Below are 20,000 nucleotides of genomic sequence, written 5' to 3'. Positions count from 1 at the left end.
TGAGTCTGAGGGTCATTGAGGGACGGGTTAAAACAGGGAGTGAAAAACAGAAGAAAAGAACGTGTGGTCCACACTTTTTACTCATTCTTTCTTTTTCTCTGTTAGTTACCTTTTCTGTCATGTTTGGTGTTCCTGCTATTTCTCTTTTCTCTCTTCATCTGTTTTTCTTTTTCCTATTTTTCTTGATTATCTTTTCTTTCTTTATCAGACAGATTAGTCAAACATGGAAAAGTAGTTTTTGTCATAAAAAGAAAGAAAGAGAAATAGAAAGAAAGAAAGATAGAAATAGTAAGCAGCTATGGATAAAGGGACTTTAAATTCCAGTTGATAAAGAGAAGGAAGGGAAGGAAGGAAGGAGTGTTGGTTTGTTGGTCAATGTGAAGTGGTAAAGAAAGGTTTGTGTGTTTGTTGGTCGGTATGTTGCTTGTATGTTTGTTTGTTTAGTTGTAAAGTTGTTTTTTTGTTTGTTTGTTGAATTGTTGTTTGTGTGTGCAGTTTCTTTGTTTTTTGGTTGTTTGTTTATGTGTGTGTTTGTTGGATGGTTGTTTGTTGATTTGTTGTTTTGTTTGTTTGTTTGTTTGTTTGGTTTGTTGTTTTGTTTGTTTGTTTGTTGGGTGGTTGTTTGTTGATTTGTTGTTTTGTTTGGTTGTTTGTTGGTTTGTTGTTTTCGTTTGTTTGTTGGGTGGTTGTTTGTTGATTTGTTGTTTTAGTTTGGTTGTTTGTTGATTTGTTGTTTGGTTTGTTGTTTTGTTTGTTTGTTGGGTGGTTGTTTGTTGATTTGTTGTTTTAGTTTGGTTGTTTGTTGATTTGTTGTTTGGTTTGTTGTTTTCGTTTGTTTGTTGGGTGGTTGTTTGTTGATTTGTTGTTTTGTTTGTTTGTTTGTTTGTTTGGTTTGTTGTTTTATTTGTTTGTTTGTTGGGTGGTTGTTTGTTGATTTGTTGTTTTAGTTTGGTTGTTTGTTGATTTGTTGTTTGGTTTGTTGTTTTCGTTTGTTTGTTGGGTGGTTGTTTTGTTTCTTTGTTGGGTGGTTGAAAGGCAAATAAAGACATGGAGTAATACAGACACTGATTGACATTAGATATACAGAGCCTTTGCCCAGATAGAAACTGCCTGAACAACAACAGTTTTTATTGGATTTACATTTTAAACAAAACATTTTAACAAACAACAACAACTAAACAATGCTTGAATGTTAATATCCATATTTCACAAAGCTGTTAAACATTTCAGTTCAGGAACAAGTGACATTTTGCACAAAACTCAACATCCAAACAAGTCACAAGTCCATTAATCTGTTGTTGTCCTGAGCCTCTGTTCTCTTCCTCCTGTCTTTCCTGCCACCAGCCGGACCACATCCGAACCCGGGGCCACATTCAGCCATGTTTTAATGGTGGAATCGATTTCTTTTCTGTGGCCGCAGACGTCAGGTGGTTTCTTCTCACAGCCGCTGAAACATACATGTAACATTTAACTTTCCACTGATCTTACATTAATACTAACTCTATAATTAAAAGCAGCAAACTAAATTTATAAAACTTTAATGATCACTAACTCACACACTTCACGCGCTTTGCTCCAGAGTTGAGAAGAACACGACGGTTAGTGAGGTGCAGCTTCAACAGGGCATTAGTTCCCGCCCACTTCTTTAACCGCGCTCTTTAATGAGAAGAAGTTTCCTCATTAGATTAGGAGTTTAAGTACCTGAAGTCCACAGTGCAAAGAAATAAAGAGAAGGAGAATGAAAGTCTGTAGGAGTAAGACAGGTTGAGAAGAGCCTTGAGAGCTGGAGGTAGCAGAGCTGAAGATGATGAGATGTTCGTTGGGAGTGACGACGATGGACAGGATTAGAAATGAGTTTATTAGAGGGACAGCGCATGTAGGACGTTTTGGAGACAAGGTGAGGGAGGTGAGATTGAGATGGTTTGGACATGTGCAGAGGAGGGACATGGGGTATATCAGTAGGAGAATGCTGAGGATGGAGCCACCAGGAAGGAGGAAAAGAGGAAGAACAAGGAGGAGGTTTATGGATGTGGTGAGGGAAGACATGCAGGTAGTTGGTGTCACAGGTCAGGAGAGCCGAGGCGATACTTTAAGGCTGAGGTCCGGCCTCGTCTTGTGCAGGAAAAGATTTAGAGGAAATATGAAATAAGTTTAATATTATAGATTATAAAGAGTTTGATAATTAAATTACTATTTATTTATGTAAATGAAAATGATTTGTTTGATGAAACCTTGTTAATGGAGAGCAATAACCCCACGTTGTAAACAGGAATATGGGAATCAGCTGTGTGTGTGAAAATATTATCACCATACATTCTACAATATCTGAAACTACATTTAAACTGCCATAAACACGGTTCCATCTCCACCGTAACCGGGCCATGTTCGGGTCACATGCCTCGTACCAGTGCTGAGTGAAATTAATCATTTTTAACTAAAATAAAGAAACAACAAAAGAAAGACACAGAAAAGCCAATGGTTATACAAAGAGTTGTGCTGCAGTGTAACTGAGTGTGTGTGTGTGTGTGTGTGTGTGTGTGTGTGTGTGTGTGTGTGTGTGTGTGTGTGTGTGTGTGTGTGTGTGTGTGTGTGTGTAAGTGTGTGTGTGTGTAAGTGAGGAGGTGTGTGTGTGTGTGTGTGTGTGTAAGTGTGGGTGTGTGTGTGTATGTGTGTAAGTGTGGGTGTGTGTGTGTGTGTGTGTGTGTGAGGTGTGTGTGTGTGTGTGTGTGTGTGTGTGTGTGAGGTGTGTGTGTGTGTGTGTGTGTGTGTGTGTTCTCTGGAGGCTGTGCGATATTTTACACTCCCTTGCCTGACTTCATCACTGCATTGTCTGGAGCCGTCACCGATTGTGTTGGAATGTTACAAAGGACTGCTAGTGGGCAGGATGGAATGTCCATTTGTCGTGGTGCTTACAGTGTGTGTGTGTGTGTGTGTGTGTGTGTGTGTGTGTGTGTGTGTGTGTGTGTGTGTGAGACAAAGTTTGTGAGAGACACAAACAAGTTTATACATTGTAGTTCCCTATTGATCATACTGTATCCAACACACACACACACACACACACACACACACACACACACACACACACACACACACTGTGGTGGCACTCGGTCCTTCATAATGACAAAGCAGAACGCAGAAGTCTGGAAAAGCATGGACAGAAGTTTTTGGACACCTCGTCTTGTGCTTTTTACACATCCAATTCCACATTTAGAGCCCATTTGCTCTTATAAGAAGCTCCACTCGTTTGAGAAGATGTTCCTCTAGATTTTGTAGAGATTTATTCAGCCCTAATCGATGTCCCAATACTTTTCTGAATTTCTCACACACATTCTCAACACCTCTTTCTTCTCGTTTGCAGCAATCATGACGAGCGCTACGTCCCCCATCCTGCTGAAATGGGACCCTAAGAGTCTGGAGATCCGCACTCTGACCGTGGAGAGGCTGCTGGAGCCACTGGTCACGCAGGTAAGACTCACATTTTATTCCTTTATAATGCTGAGAATGGAGAAGAAGGTGGAGCCTGGATAATAGTGTGAAGAACATAAAGGCATCTGAGGTTCTTCATGGTGTCTATTCTGATTGTAGTGAGACCTGAGGATCTCTAGGTTATAGTGGAAGTAATTGAGACCTGGAGATCCCCAGGTGACAGTAGATGTTTTTTCAGACTTGAGGATCCCTGAAGGTGACAGTAGTTTTTCAGACATTTGCACATGGAGTATGTTTGGTGTATTTTGTTTATGAACCTAAATGTGATTGAAAACGATGTTCAGGACAACTGATTGTAGAAGTTTTCTAACTGACGTGATGGCTATTAACTTGGACGATTTGGACGTCTGCTGGAGAACGTGCTGTCTGAAACGTTCAGGTTGTCCCACAGTAAACTGGTTTGTGTCCTGTAACTGGTGTTTACGTTTCTTTGATTTAAAAGTGTCTCTGGTGCGTCTTTTCTTCCCTTCTCCTTATTTGCCATGAATATTTTCACTTGTAAAACATATTCATAGACAAAAATATACTAAAACATAAGTCAGTGATTCTCTTCAGCTTTCAGGCATTTTCTCTTTTTATCTCCTTTACTGTTTTTCTTTCTTTCTTTCTTTCTTTCTTTCTTTCTTTCTTTCTTTCTTTCTTTCTTTCTTTCTTTCTTTCTTTCTTTCAGAAACAGGTTCATGTCAAACAAGACAAAATTTTGTCATAAAAAGAAAGAGAGACAAAGATAATGTAAGAGAAAGAGAGAGAGAGAGAGAGAGAGAGAGAGAGAGAGAGAGAGAGAGAGAGTAAACATCTTGTATAAAAAAGGCAACAAACTTAAAAAAGAAAAAGTGCACATTAAAATTCCTAATGATTATAAGAAGGAAAGAAGGAAGATGGGTTGGTTAAGGCGTGATAAATGCCGGTTTGTTGGTTTATTGGTTAAGAGGCAAAAAAAGACATGAAGGAAGACTGATAGAAAAGCATGTGGTCTGACAGATTTTTTGTTTTTAATTAAAATAATCAAAATGAATTTTTTTCAGCTGAAAGAAAGAACAAATGACACAGACAGACAGACAGACAGACAGACAGATAGAAATTTATTTGAGTAAGTTAGTGATTCTGAGTTTGGGCCAGCAGAGAAAGTCTTGCTGGACCTGACAGCCCACTCCTGGGTTTAAGTAGTAAAAAGATCTATCAAGATTATATCTAAGTGTTTGTAAGCCATGACATCCTACACATAAATGAGCGAGAAGTTTCATATTTGCTGTAAATTCAGACCTCTGATACTTAATTCTTAAACCCAAGATCTTTTCTTACACATTTCTTCTAAACAAAGTGTGTGTGTGTGTGTGTGTGTGTGTGTGTGTGTGTGTGTGTGTGTGTGTGTGTGTGTGTGTGTGTTTATATCTATATTGAACACATTGTTATGCTCATGTTCAGGATTGAAGTGATGATCTCCAGGGTGTACTGTACTCGCTCACCCCATCACGCACTCAACACAATTCACGCAATTATTCTTCGTAAATCGCCCACATCATGTGCACGTTTGATTTAATCGCACGCTTGTTATTTGGGACGTATCGACTCCTTGACGTCCTCAGACGCCGCCATCGTTCTGATTTTCTGTACTTTCGCTCTAGATTGTCAGGGTTTTTTTTTTCAGTTTAATGAGCGTCTGTGGGAATGGATCGCTCCCAACCATGTAGCAGAACAAAGTAAACAGGCCGATAAACAAAGCGAGAGGGTCGGCCATCTTCCCCGGCTCGGAGAAACGACTCGTGTCGGAAAGGATTGATTTCTATGGCTTGGCTTTTGAAGTAATGCGATCGACTTTGTTTCAAGGAGCTTTAAATGAGCCGTTTTGTTTTTTCTCCCTCTGTCTTTCACTCTCATGCCTAAGGCAATTATAGCTCCATAAACAGCTCCTTTTACAATCTTCAGCAGTCTAACTTCCACATGATGGACCAGCGCTCGCTCAGAGAGCCAATGTATTTCGAATATATTGGCTTTGGATTCTGACTGGTCACAAAGGGTTGATTTGTTTTTCTAGGCTTATATTATAATAAGTTATTGTTTCTATAGTAACCGCTTGCTCAAAACGACTGGTGCAGTTGTTGCTCCACAGAACCCGATTCAAAAACCCGTTACGGAAGGAGTCTCCACCGCTAGAGTTCAGAAAAGAAGGGATTTATCATCAGAGAAATCTGATCATGAGAGAACAATACGTTATATATGCTACAAAACTTTCTTACGGCTTCTCCCATTAGGGGGCGCCACAGCGGATCATCCGCATGTTTGATTTGGCATGTTTTTACGCTGGATGCCCTTCCTAACACAACCCTCCCTATTTATCCGGGTTTGGGACTGGCACTAAGAGTGGCTGGGGTTGGTTCCCTGACTGTGGATCGAACCCGGGCCGCAGCGGTGAGAGCGCCGCATCCTAACCACTACGTTATATACGCTACAATACACACTATATTGCCAAAAGTATTGGGACACCCGACTTTTCCAGCCCCCAAACTGTTTTCAGCACACAAGTGGATACAACATCTTCAGATAAAAAAGCACAACATTTTCCCTTCACTCGAACTTGGAAACCCAAACATGTTTCTGCATGACGCAAAGCGCACAAAGAAAGCTCAATGAAGATCTGGTTTAGGTGAATTGGAGTCGAAGATGTCCTTCTGTAAGGCTTCAACCATATTGGGATGAACTGGAACTCTGACTGCATCCTGGGCTTCCTCTTCTCATCTTCATTTGTACTTTACTTTAGTACTTTACTTTAATACTTCATTAGAACTTTACTGACACCCTCATGGCTGAAGGGAAGAATCTCCACAAATCTCCAGAATTCCTTTGTCTTGCGTTTCATGGTTCTGTCGCATGGACGTTTTTTTCTCAAAATCTTGACACGTGACGATTCTAGGTTCGGAATCTCATCTACAAGGATTTCTCTGAGGTTTAAACTGTAAGTGAGAAATCTACCATACATCCATTCCCACTGCGGTTTTTCTTTTTCCTAATGTTTCAGCAAACAGGCCAGCTCTCCTGACTACAATTCCCTCAAGCGCACAGTTTTGCTAGGTCTGCATTATTGGGGAAAATTGGACAGCTTGTTTAACATCTGTCGAATCTGCCACAACACCATCCATCTTTCTTTCAAGTCTCTATGGACCACCTCTACCACATGCTGCTGTAACTAGGGATTGCTGTGCTCATAGATGTGAACTGGAGCAGGGACATGATCTGGACACCTGACCATAAAATTTGTATGTGCTTCTTGTAGTTCCCATTTGCTGTTATAATGAGCTCCACTCTTCCGGGAAGATGTTCCACAAGATTCTGTGGAGATTCATTCAGCTACGAAGTTGTTAGTAAAGTCAGGTAGTGATGTAGGTGAGGTGAGGAGGCCTGGGGTGCAGTCAGCATGAACAATTCACCCCAAATTTCTCTTCAATAAGCACTTTTGGTGTCATCCTGAAACAGTTTTGAGTCTCAAAGTTCAAGTAAAGGGAAAATTTCTTGGAAGAGCATCCAGAGACATCAGATACAATTGTGTGCCTCCAAAAGTTTAAGGAAGAACCACATACAATTGGAAAATTCAGGTATTCCAAAACTTTTGGTCCTACACTGTATTCTGTGAAGATCAGCTCGAGCCGTGAAAGTGATGTTCATCCAGACCCTTCTTCAGCATTTAGCACACACTTTCTTCATACTTCATCCTTAGCTTCAGCTTTTTTAGCCTTTTGGAACACTTTGGAGGGCCGGTTGGACACAGTTCTCTAATCTTTTGATTTTTTCAGAGGAGATCGATCGGGGTAAGGTCAGCTTTCTGGTCAGGCAGTTTCATTACCAAGAGAATCAGACTGCCTCCTTCCTTTCCAATTATCTCTTCTGCTGTTTGTAGGTTTTTTGGAAGTAAAAAATTAATTGCTTTTTCTAAAAGACAGAGAGAAGAGAAGTAATCAAGGTGACCAGCTTGTTCAAGTGCTCTGACTTTTAAAAGGCTTGACTTCAGACCTATGAGGAATAAAATGGCTCCATAAACTAAACTGAGATATTCACTGCAAAAACTCCTCCTCGAGTCCAAACTTCTTACTTCTAGTTATAAAAATCTTATTGATCTTATTTAAAGAAGAAAACACTTCAATAGCAGATTGTGTAACATTATTACGATTGTTTTAAGATTGTTTTTTTTCCTACCCAGTGAAGCGTAAAGTTCGTTATTTTAGCTGCAAATTGAGCTTCATTACCATCAGAGGCGTCATTAGAGGCCTTGTATCTTTTAAGACTTTACTGTAGCTGTAATAACTGTTTTTATGTTGGCCAGAAAAAAAATCACTCAATAATCACACATAGGACTTCATTAGAATTATTTATTCCAAATGCTTGTTTTATGTCGACGTCAACAGATTTATTTACAATCTAATAACAAATGATAAGTGTGCAGTATAAAGTCCATACACTCCAAACATTATTCATTATGCTCATTCTTTTTGGAACTTTATTCTTTATATAAAGTGTTTATGGCTTTTTATTACAGAAAGTTGTTGTGTAGTTTAATTTCAGTTTCTCATGTTGAAGATCTTTCAGTAATATTTTATACTGCAATAAGTTGAAGTATTTTGAGAATCAGTGTGATTTGTGTTTGAATCGTAACTACTGTTTGTTACAGCACAGTCTTCATCAGAATAAATAACTGCTGATAAAACGCATGCATGCGTGATCATGATTTTTATAGTAATCTTGTTTTTAATTTAAATGCCTTGTGTGATTTTGAATATCTCGTTCTTAAATAAGAGCATTCTCTCTTGTTTAGTAGCTCTGGTTTTAAAGATCTTTTCACACAAATATAAAAAAAAACCTGTTTAAATAACAAAAACAATTGCTATTAAGTTAGTTAGACTAAATCAACTGCTTGGAATAAGTGTATTAATGCTTATTTTAAGACATTTTCTTATTTTCTTATTTCAAGAAATCTTATGGAGTGTAATTTCTCACTGCACTCACAGATCATTGGACTTGTTTCTAGTCTGTATTTTCTTAAACCAGGCATTTATTTCTTATATTTAAACAGTTATTTTATACAGTGTATATATATTTTATTGGATTTGTCCGCAACTGGCAACCTGCATGTCACAAAAGTAATGTTAGATTTGTTGGTTATGAGAGAATCCGATGAAGGAATTGCACATGTCGTGGGTTGATAGTGTTTTGAACCACTATTTTCTTAAAAAAAGTGTAAGAAATAAATGTGAACGAACACGTCAAGATTTATAGTAGAAACACGTAAAATTTTCCAAATAAAAACTTTTAATGAAGATGAGGAGCCCTGGAGGAACCCTAGAGGAACCCGGGAAGGCTTTGTTGAAACCAGGAATCTGAACGAGTTTTTTCCAATCTCCTATGCAGCTCATCCTCTACCAACCACGTGCTGCATCGTGACATGGAAAGCCGACTCAGCACATTTACCGTGTCCCAGTTCACTTACTATCCGTCCTAAATAGTATCCAAGATTAGAAGTAGTGTGTCCCAAATCATAGTATGTTAAAAGGAGTATCCCAGAGGTACCTACTGGTCTTCTATTGCCATTTTTAAAAGTATTAATCTATACACATGGTTTCTAGCTAATGTTTTCCAAAAATCCTTGCTGGAGGGAAGAGAAGGTTTATGACCTACAAACACGACGCGAAAAAAACATACCGATCTGATGCTCAGGTGTCCACAAATCTTTGCTTATAGTAGATGCTGCTATTGCTGCAGATCCACACAAAAAGCATGTAATAAAAAGTGCTTCAACAGGGGAGTCAAGAGAAAATCATTTCTGCTGAAAAGAGGAGACATCAGCATTTTCTCTGCAGGCTCTTCATGGTCCCAGTGGTGCTCTTCTTCTCCATTTCGAATTCAGGATGAAGCTATAAGAGTCAGGCCTAAATGAAGCTGCCAGATTTAAAGAACCACCAGCATCCACTAATCTTCCTGTCAGGCATGGGGATGTGGGATGGGGATGGGGATGGGGATGGGGATGTGGGGATGTGGGGATGTGAGATGTGGATGTGGGCATGGGGGGATGTGGGGTTGTGGGATGGGAAAATGTAGGGTTGTGGGCATGGGGGATGGGGGATGTGGTCATGGGGGATGTGGGGTTGTGGGCATGGGGATGTGGTCATGGGGGATGTGGGGTTGTGGGCATGGGGGATGGGGGCAGCATGTGGGCATGGGGGATGTGGGGTTGTGGGATGTGGGCATATGAGGGTGGGGATGTGGGGATGTGGGGATGTGGGGATGTGGGGATGTGGGGATGTGGGGATGTGAGATGTGGATGTGGGCATGGGGGATGTGGGGTTGTGGGCATGGGGGATGTGGGGTTGTGGGCATGGGGGATGTGGGGTTGTGGGATGGGGAATGTAGGGTTGTGGGCATGGGGGATGTGGGGATGTGAGATGTGGATGTGGGCATGGGGGATGTGGGGTTGTGGGCATGTGGGGATGTGGGGTTGTGGGATGGGGAATGTAGGGTTGTGGGCATGGGGGATGTGGGGATGTGAGATGGGGATGTGAGATGTGGATGTGGGCATGGTGGGATGTGGGGTTGTGGGCATGGGGGATGTGGGGTTGTGGGCATGGGGGATGTGGGGTTGTGGGATGGGGAATGTAGGGTTGTGGGCATGGGGGATGTGGGGATGTGAGATGGATGTGGGCATGGGGATGAGGGTTGTGGGCATGTGGGGCTTGTGTGCGTGTGTGTGTGTGTGTGAGTGTGAGTGTGTGTGTGTGTGTGTGTGTGTGTGTGTGTGTGTGTGTGTGTGTGAGTGTGAGATGGTTAATGCAGCTCAGAGGTAAATGTCAGGAGATAAAAGCTTTTAGCTGAGTGAAGTTTAAAAGCCGTTATTTTCTTCTCACTGTGACTAAAACATCATCGCTGCCCTGCATCAGCAAACCTTACTCATATGGGGTGTGTGGGGGTGTGTGTGTCTGTGTGTGTGTGTGTCATATGATGTGGATGAAGCACTCAGAGGAACAAGGATGCTTCATGCTTATAACCTCATAAACTCATCTCTTTACACACACATTCACACTTAATACAACCATGTGACACGTAGCTTCTATTTTTGACATACATATTAGTGATGTAATGAGTGTGTGACGTGTAGCGTGTCCAGTGTGTGTGATGTGTAGCGTGTCAAGCGTGTGTGTGTGTGTGTGTCTGTGTGTGTGTGTGGGGGGGTGGATCTGTGAGTTCACGCTAATCTCAGAACAAAAGGCTGTGATGAAAGAGCGAGAGATGGAGGAGCTTCAGCTTCAAAAGTGCTGACTTCAGCGCTTTGCTTTGGTTAGTGTCATTTAACTGCACTCTGTGTGCAGGATTCCCTCAGGACCATCCCACCTTCTTCTATTGATTGTCCATTATCAGGTGTGAGTGTGTATAAAACTGCAGCTGATTGTTTCAATTTGGTTCATCAGGAAATTTAATCATGGTTTATCTGGAGATCTGGAGATTCCTTTGTGAGTGGAACCTTCCAGAGTAACTTCATGGATCTTTCATGTAGAGCCATCCTCAGATTCCATAGTGGTTCATCAGGAGATTCTGTCATGGTTCAATAGGAGTTTCCATCCAGAATAATCTAAAGGAGCTTTCATGGAGAGCCTCAGTGGTTTTGAATTGAAGAGAATTTCCATCCATAGGTTGGGCATCATCAGGAGATTCCATCATGGGTTTTCAGGAGATTTCATCATGGCTTATAAGTAGATTTCAAAAGAGGGTTCCCTCCAGCGTTACCTCATGGATCTTGAGCCATCCTCAGCAGCAGTGAGTGGTTTCGATTTGAAGAAAACTTTCTTCTGAGGTTGGGGTTATAATGAATCCAGCAGATTGTTTCATTCAGCCACGTTCTCCAGTGGATGTTTTGGAGTTCTTTAGGTTTGTATGGTTCATGGAATCAGGAGGTGATTGCAGCATGTAGTTGAGGCAATGCCTCCCTGTTATTTCATTTCTATAAAGTTTACTGAGCTGGAAATGTTCACACCATTTTAGGAGGTCCACCGGATATCCTGGAAAACGTTTATATCCTCGTCACAATGAGTGTGATGTTCAGCGTAAAAAGTAAATTTTTTTCTTCACCATGGAGGAAAGTGTGTGTCCCGTTCTCACACACTCCTCCGTCTGAAACATCTATGTGAGGAATACCTTCTGCATCTGCGACGTTAATTTACTAAACCGGGCGGAGAAACGGTGTTGCTTAGCGACCAGCAGGAGTCTCCTGACTAACGGTTTTTCTTTAAGCTCTGCCTTGCCTGTTTGTTTACCGTCGTTCCTTCAGCAGTGTGTTATCGAAGCTGAGCTGCAGGAGGCCTACAGAGATGCTTCAGGAAGAATGAAGAAAGGAACATCGCTCACAGTGGACGAGAGACAAAAATTGTATTCTTTGGCAGTTGTAGATTTCAATTTGCTTTCAGTGAAGTGTCCGAGATCCTAATGAGACGATCTGAGACGAGGTAAAAGTTCATCAGATTTCATCTGGTTTATCAGGAGACTATTGATTCTGGTTTTCTACACTACCATGTCCATATCTCAAGTGTATCTCAAGATGATTGGTTCCATTAAATGTCATGACTCAAGGTCACACATCCACCACCTGCTCGGTCTCTAACCCTGAGTTTTAAGACTTAGCCATGAAGATGTAGATATGCTTCTATATCAGTGCTTTTTGTCAGCCGAGTTTAATACCTAGCTCACGAGTTCTTCTTTCGGTTGGCTTCTAACAAACGTTAGCAAATGCAAATACACACCTGACACACCTGACACACCTGGGTTACTGTTACATCTGCCTTTCTACTACGCACTCATGGTAACTGTAGAAAACGTAGAAGACACAAACAGGTTCCTACATAGCTAGTAGTTAGCAGACTTATTGGCTGGAACAGGGGTGGCCAACCCGCGGCTCGCGAGCCGCATGCGGCTCTTTGGCTGGTTTCATGCGGCTCTTACGTTCATAGCAATTTGTGTGTGTTTGATTTTTAATGTGCGTGTTTTCTTTGCTTACATTCAATACGGTATTTTTTTTAAGACCTAAATGAGCTTGCCCCTACTGGGAAACTTTGCGGTATATCAGACCTTGGCATGAGGCCAATCATAAATTACAGGGATGCACCGAGAATTTTCGGAAATACCTAAATCACCGAAACAACACGGCAGAAACACAATTGTAATGACGCAATAAAAAAGCGCAGCAGCACACGGTTATCTGGATCAGAGCAACATGTCTGCGGTGTGTGGAGAGCGATGTGCAAAACATGCAATGCTGAAATTTCAAGAGGGGGAGGGGGGCGGGGGGGGTTTGGAGTATCTGCAAAGAGTTTCTCTAAGTCGGGTTTAATTTATCACCTGAAATCCAAACATCCCGATTGCCTTCTAAATATGAGAAGAACGCGCGCAGAAAAGTAAAGTCAATCCGAGCATGCGCACTCCGTCTGTAGAGGACGTTTTTGAAAAAGCAGGAAAGTTTTCCAGTGATGATGCCGAGACAAAAGGCAGAACACAAAAAATTATATATTTCATTGACTTTTGAATTGAATTTTCATTTCGGTGCATCTCTAAAATATTATCGTTGGTGTGGCCCTCTGACACAATTCAGGTTTCTCATGTGGCCCCTTGTAATAATTAATTGCCCCCTGCGGTATATTCATCTCACGCACATGCGCATTTGACGAAAATACCGTATTGAACTCAAGCGAAGTGAACACACACATAAAAAATCACCACAAAGGCTGTGTTTTCTACCCTGAAACACGTGAAATCAAAGCATCGATCTGTTCTGACTGACACACGTGTGAAAGAATTGCTTCGAGTGGCAATAACGGAATACGAGGCAGATTTGAAGAGGATTGTTCAAGGTAAAGAATGCCAAAAGTCACACTAAGTAACATGCAGAGTAAAAGAACAACACTATTGTAAATTATTATATTTTTGTTTGTGGACTTGGTTAAACTAAGAGTTTGTGTGTGAGAGACAGTGCACACAATGTTCATTGTTGAAAATGACTGTCCTGTGGTCTTAGAACTGTAGGAGTCAATTTCTGTCATTATGTTGGTGTGTGACATTTACAATAAATCTGGCTGAGCAAAGGTGTGTGTGTGTGTGTGTGTGTGTGTAAGAGGAAGGGATGGGTGATGTTCATGTTTGCCCATGTGTATGATGTGGCTCTTTGCGGTAACACGGTCAGAAATGTGGCTCTCGGTCTCTGACTGGTATACACCCCTGGGCTAGAAAGTTAGCGTTACATGAGAAATCATCAGACACGTAACCAAACCATGTCAACAAATTACAATCGTTTCTTCAATCTTACTTAATCTGAAGTGATGATCTTTCTGTCCAGCTGGTTTTATTGTGTTCAAACTTGAAATTGGAGCATATTTTCTTTTTGTCTTCTTTTTGTTTGTAATCGTGACCTAAAGGGTCTTTAATTAAAGAATGTTTTCTATAATCTTTTTGTTTTAAATGATGTCGTGTAATTTTTTTTCTCTCAGTTTGAATCGGTCTGATTTGTGAAGTCGCGTCTCCCTGGAGCACTACGCCGTGGTCCGAGTTTCTCAGCTCATCAATAATAAAGTGGCAGTGGTTCATCTCCGGCCGTCCCTCAGCTTTATTTATTCATATTCTGGAGTTTCTACCGGTGGGCTTGTGGTTTTCATGACAAATTAGCATTCTGTATATACAGATCATTTGTCCTTTTATAGAGTCGAGTGCGAAAGTTTGTACGCCCTTCCCTGGTTTGTGAATGTGAAGATAGTGAAACGTTTGTGTTTTAACATTTCATATTCTTTCTGAATCAAGACCACAATTCAAAAACTGCAGATGATCAATATTTAGAAAAGAAAAAAAAAACTATTGTTTTTGTGATCTTTTTTTCCCCACTCTACTCTAAACTCATGATGTCCTGATGGGGTGCACTCAACTCAGAAAGAGCCTTGTGATTAAGCAGAAATGTAAAATAAATAATAATAATAATAATAGTAATAATAATAATAATATTGATAAATATTCCCCACCCTGTGAGTCTCATGCTTTTAATTTTTTAGTTTTAGTTTTCCTGAAGGATTCAGAGCAAAGCACAAGCAGGAAGATTTTATTTGTTTTGTCATATTTAAGCTCCACCTGCTCATGAGCTAACCTTCATCTTAAACCCTCACACTTCCAGCTGAGTTTTGATCTTCTGCTCATGGTATGAAAGCTCCCCCGGTTTAACCTTGGCTTTCTTCCTCCGTGATTCAAAAACAATTCCCACACGGCTCTTGGCTAACGCAAAGCAACAAACACAAGCCATGACATGACAAGGGGTCTTTACTGATCTTTAATCTTTTAATGCTATAGAAAATACAGATTTAGTCACGTTCCCTTTGCTTCAGTTTGGTCCTGTGTGAAAAGTTTGGTCTTCAAGTTCACTGCAGTAGGATTACAACATGCATATTGTACACATTTTTATTTCCGGAAAATAAAACAATTCGCATTAAAATGTACAAGATATCGTGTGGAAATGACAGGAAATTCAAAACAACGAGCATGTGTATTTCATGTGACTCAGAAGAACGAGTCGTCTGAGTGATTTGTGTATTTGATGTGACTCAGAAGAACGAGTCGTCTGAGTGATTTGTGTATTTGATGTGACTCAGAAGAACGAGTCGTCTGAGTGATTTGTGTATTTGATGTGACTCAGAAGAACGAGTCGTCTGAGTGATTTGTGTATTTCATGTGACTCAGAAGAACGAGTCGCCTGAGTGATTTGTGTATTTCATGTGACTCAGAAGAACGAGTCGTCTGAGTGATTTGTGTATTTGATGTGACTCAGAAGAATGAGTCGTCTGAGTGATTTGTGTATTTGATGTGACTCAGAAGAACGAGTCGTCTGAGTGATTTGTGTATTTGATGTGACTCAGAAGAGCAGTCGTCTGAGTGATTTGTGTATTTCATGTGACTCAGAAGAACGAGTCGTCTGAGTGATTTGTGTATTTGATGTGACTCAGAAGAACGAGTCGTCTGAGTGATTTGTGTATTTCATGTGACTCAGAAGAGCAGTCGTCTGAGTGATTTGTGTATTTGATGTGACTCAGAAGAACGAGTCGTCTGAGTGATTTGTATTTGATGTGACTCAGAAGAACGAGTCGTCTGAGTGATTTGTGTATTTGATGTGACTCAGAAGAATGAGTCGTCTGAGTGATTTGTGTATTTGATGTGACTCAGAAGAACAGTCGTCTGAGTGATTTGTATTTGATGTGACTCAGAAGAGCAGTCGTCTGAGTGATTTGTGTATTTGATGTGACTCAGAAGAACCAGTCGCCTGAGTGATTTGTATTTGATGTGACTCAGAAGAACGAGTCGTCTGAGTGATTTGTGTATTTGATGTGACTCAGAAGAACCAGTCGTCTGAGTGATTTGTGTATTTGATGTGACTCAGAAGAACGAGTCGTCTGAGTGATTTGTGTATTTGATGTGACTCAGAAGAACGAGTCGTCTGAGTGATTTGTGTATTTGATGTGACTCAGAAGAACGAGTCGCCTGAGTGATTTGTGTATTTAATGTGACTCAGAAGAGCAGTCGTCTGAGTGATTTGTGTATTTGATGTGACTCAGAAGAACGAGTCGTCTGAGTGATTTGTGTATTTCAGTCTCTGTAGGTTATGTACAGGAAACAAGTCAAGTCAAGTCAAGTCAAGTTTATTTGTATAGCGCTTTTCACAACAGACATTGTCTCAAAGCAGCTTTACACAAATCAACAGTGATGGTGAATGGTGTGCATTTGTCCCTGATGAGCAAGCCGTGGTGACTGTGGCAAGGAAAAACTCCTTAGATGTTATGAGGAAGAAACCTTGAGAGGAACCAGACTCAAAGGGAACCCATCCTCATCTGGGTGACATCAAGAGTTTGATCATAAATCTTTCAACAATACAGAACACTGGAGAGTGGGAACTAACATGATTACTGGAGTATAAGATTATAAGTAATGTTCTTTCTGCAGTCTTAAACAGTCTATATGGTTAGTAGCTCCGAGTTTTATGAGCTCAGCATTTGTGATCACCACAGATCCAGCATCAGCTTCTCCATGCCAGAGCCTTTAAACACTCCAGGAGGTCCAATGTCAAAACTCCACACATGTAGCGGGATCCAAATGGCACTGGTACGTCTCTAGATGGTTCAGGATGTTTGTGAGTTCGGCATCTACTTTAAAGGTCCGTAATCATCACGAGGTGGGAGGTGACTGAGCTGGCCAAACCTCAGGGTGTCTCGGGATGGGGAGAGAAAGAGAAGCAGTGGAGAGGAATTAGCGTAGCTGCTGTTCATGATATTAACAGCACAAGTTGATAATGTGCATGTGATCAGATGTTCTGGAGCACAAGGTTATGATGTGATGTGTGTTATGTGTAGGCTTTGCTAAAAGATACGTTTTAATCTACACTTAAATTGGGTGAGTGTGTCTGAGCCCGAACACCGTCAGGAAGACTATTCCAGAGTTTAGAGCTAAATGTGAAAATGCTCTACCACCTTTAGTGGACTTTGCTATTCTAGGAACTACTAGAAGCCCAGAGTTTTGAGATCTCAGGAGCGTGGCGGATTGTAGCGTGTTAAAAGACTGGATAGATACACGGGAGCCAAACCATTTAGTGCTTTATAAGTGAGAAGTAATAGTTTGTAGTCTATTCGAAACTTAACAGGAAGCCAATGTAGGGACGATAAGATCGGGGTTATGTGATCATAAGAATCGTTGTTTACCGCTCCACTCTTCTAAACCGAGTCGTTCGTTCTTTTATCATGTGACTCCCATTGACGCATGTTTACTATCACAAGGGTGTTAGTAAAGTCAGGTAGGTGAGGTGAGGAGGCCTGGGGTTCTTCTCCAGTTTGTTCATATGATCAATAGCGTTGATGGTCAGAGCTGTATAGCAGGAGAACCTCCACTCCAGCCCATGTTGATGGAGCTGGCTTGGGTGTCATGCTGGAACTTGTTCAGGTCTCCTAGTTAAAGAATATTAAATGCTCGCACAGCCCATCGTGTCATTTCTGCTTAGCAGGTTAGCATGATAGTTTACTGCCATGATGCTAATCTGCGACGCTGAGGACGCTGAATCCTCTCCTCTCTTCACACTGATGATTTTAATTAAACTGGCGGCGTTAAGATAAGCTAATCCCCCTTCACATGGTTTGTCCTCTCTTCTCAGGAGGAAGAGACTCAACCTGGAGTGAAAAGATTTAAGTTAAACGATGTGAGCGGAGACGTGTGTGTGTGTGTGTGTGTGTGTGTGTGGGGGGTGTTGGGGGTGGTCGTTTGCTGTCTGTCTGAAGTAATAAAAGTTAAATATCTGTAACATGCTGAATTGCAGAGAATCATATTTTTTCCACTGAATCATTTTGTGGTGAATCGAATGGAAATCGAATCTCACGGATCGTAATAGGAGGGGAATCACATCATATCACATCGCATCGCATCACAAGCTGCTTCAAATGGATCTTTAGTGTATCATATCATTGGCTGTGCATCGAGATGCGAATCGAATTGTTATGAAAATGCACATCCCTGACCCTGATTTATAATATAATACAATACAATACAATACAATACAATACAATACAATACAATATAATATACTACAATATAATACAATATAATGTTATATAATATAATATAATATACTACAATATAATATAATACAATACAATACAATACAATATAATATACTACAATACAATACAATATAATATAATATAATATACTACAATACAATACAATATAATATAATATAATATACTACAATACAATACAATACAATATAATATACTACAATACAATACAATATAATATAATATAATATACTACAATATAATATAATATAATATAATATACTACAATACAATACAATACAATATAATATAATATACTACAATATAATATAATATAATATACTACAATACAATATAATATACTACAATATAATATAATATAATATAATATAATATAATACAATACAATATAATATAATATAATATAATATATAATATAATATAATATAATATAATATAATATAATATACTACAATACAATACAATATAATATAATATAATATAATATACTAATATAATATAATACAATATAATATAATATAATATAATATAATATAATATAATATAATATACTACAATACAATACAATACAATATAATATAATATAATATAATATAATATAATATAATATAATATAATATAATATACTACAATATAATATAATATAATATAATATAATATAATATAATATATACAATATAATATAATATAATATAATATAATATAATATAATAATAATATAATATAATATAATATAATATACTACAATATAATATAATATAATATAATATAATATACTACAATATAATATAATATAATATAATATAATATACTAATACAATACAATATAATATAATATAATATAATATAATATAATATAATATACTACAATATAATATAATATAATATAATATAATATACTACAATATAATATAATATAATATAATATAATATACTACAATACAATACAATACAATATAATATAATATAATATAATACAATACAATATAATATACTACAATACAATACAATATAATATAATATAATGTGACTCAGAAGAACGAGTCGTCTGAGTGATTTGTGTGTGTGTGTATAATGATGTATTGTGTGTGTGTGTATAATGATGTATTGTGTGTGTGTGTATAATGATGTATTGTGTGTGTGTGTATAATGATGTATTGTGTGTGTGTGTATAATGATGTATTGTGTGTGTGTGTATAATGATGTATTGTGTGTGTGTGTATAATGATGTATTGTGTGTGTGTGTATAATGATGTATTGTGTGTGTGTGTATAATGATGTATTGTGTGTGTGTGTATAATGATGTATTGTGTGTGTGTGTATAATGATGTATTGTGTGTGTGTGTATAATGATGTATTGTGTGTGTGTGTATAATGATGTATTGTGTGTGTGTGTATAATGATGTATTGTGTGTGTGTGTATAATGATGTATTGTGTGTGTGTGTATAATGATGTATTGTGTGTGTGTGTATAATGATGTATTGTGTGTGTGTGTATAATGATGTATTGTGTGTGTGTGTATAATGATGTATTGTGTGTGTGTGTATAATGATGTATTGTGTGTGTGTGTATAATGATGTATTGTGTGTGTGTGTATAATGATGTATTGTGTGTGTGTGTATAATGATGTATTGTGTGTGTGTGTATAATGATGTATTGTGTGTGTGTGTATAATGATGTATTGTGTGTGTGTGTATAATGATGTATTGTGTGTGTGTGTATAATGATGTATTGTGTGTGTGTGTATAATGATGTATTGTGTGTGTGTGTATAATGATGTATTGTGTGTGTGTGTATAATGATGTATTGTGTGTGTGTGTATAATGATGTATTGTGTGTGTGTGTATAATGATGTATTGTGTGTGTGTGTATAATGATGTATTGTGTGTGTGTGTATA

General features: G+C 39.0%; 1 protein-coding gene across 1 annotated transcript in view; it reads left to right on the top strand.

Annotated features, from left to right (window-relative positions):
• LOC124381349 (catenin alpha-2-like) overlaps positions 1-20,000 on the top strand; it is a 66,580-nt gene that overhangs the window by 5,966 nt on the left and 40,614 nt on the right. Inside the window, 1 exon segment of the mRNA XM_046842908.1 lies at positions 3,359-3,465. Coding sequence (XP_046698864.1) covers positions 3,364-3,465 — 102 coding nt within the window. The 5' untranslated portion in view covers positions 3,359-3,363.

Source organism: Silurus meridionalis, chromosome 28 (assembly GCF_014805685.1).
Source record: "Silurus meridionalis isolate SWU-2019-XX chromosome 28, ASM1480568v1, whole genome shotgun sequence".
Lineage (NCBI taxonomy): Eukaryota > Metazoa > Chordata > Actinopteri > Siluriformes > Siluridae > Silurus > Silurus meridionalis.
This window is presented reverse-complemented; position numbering and strand designations above follow the sequence as displayed.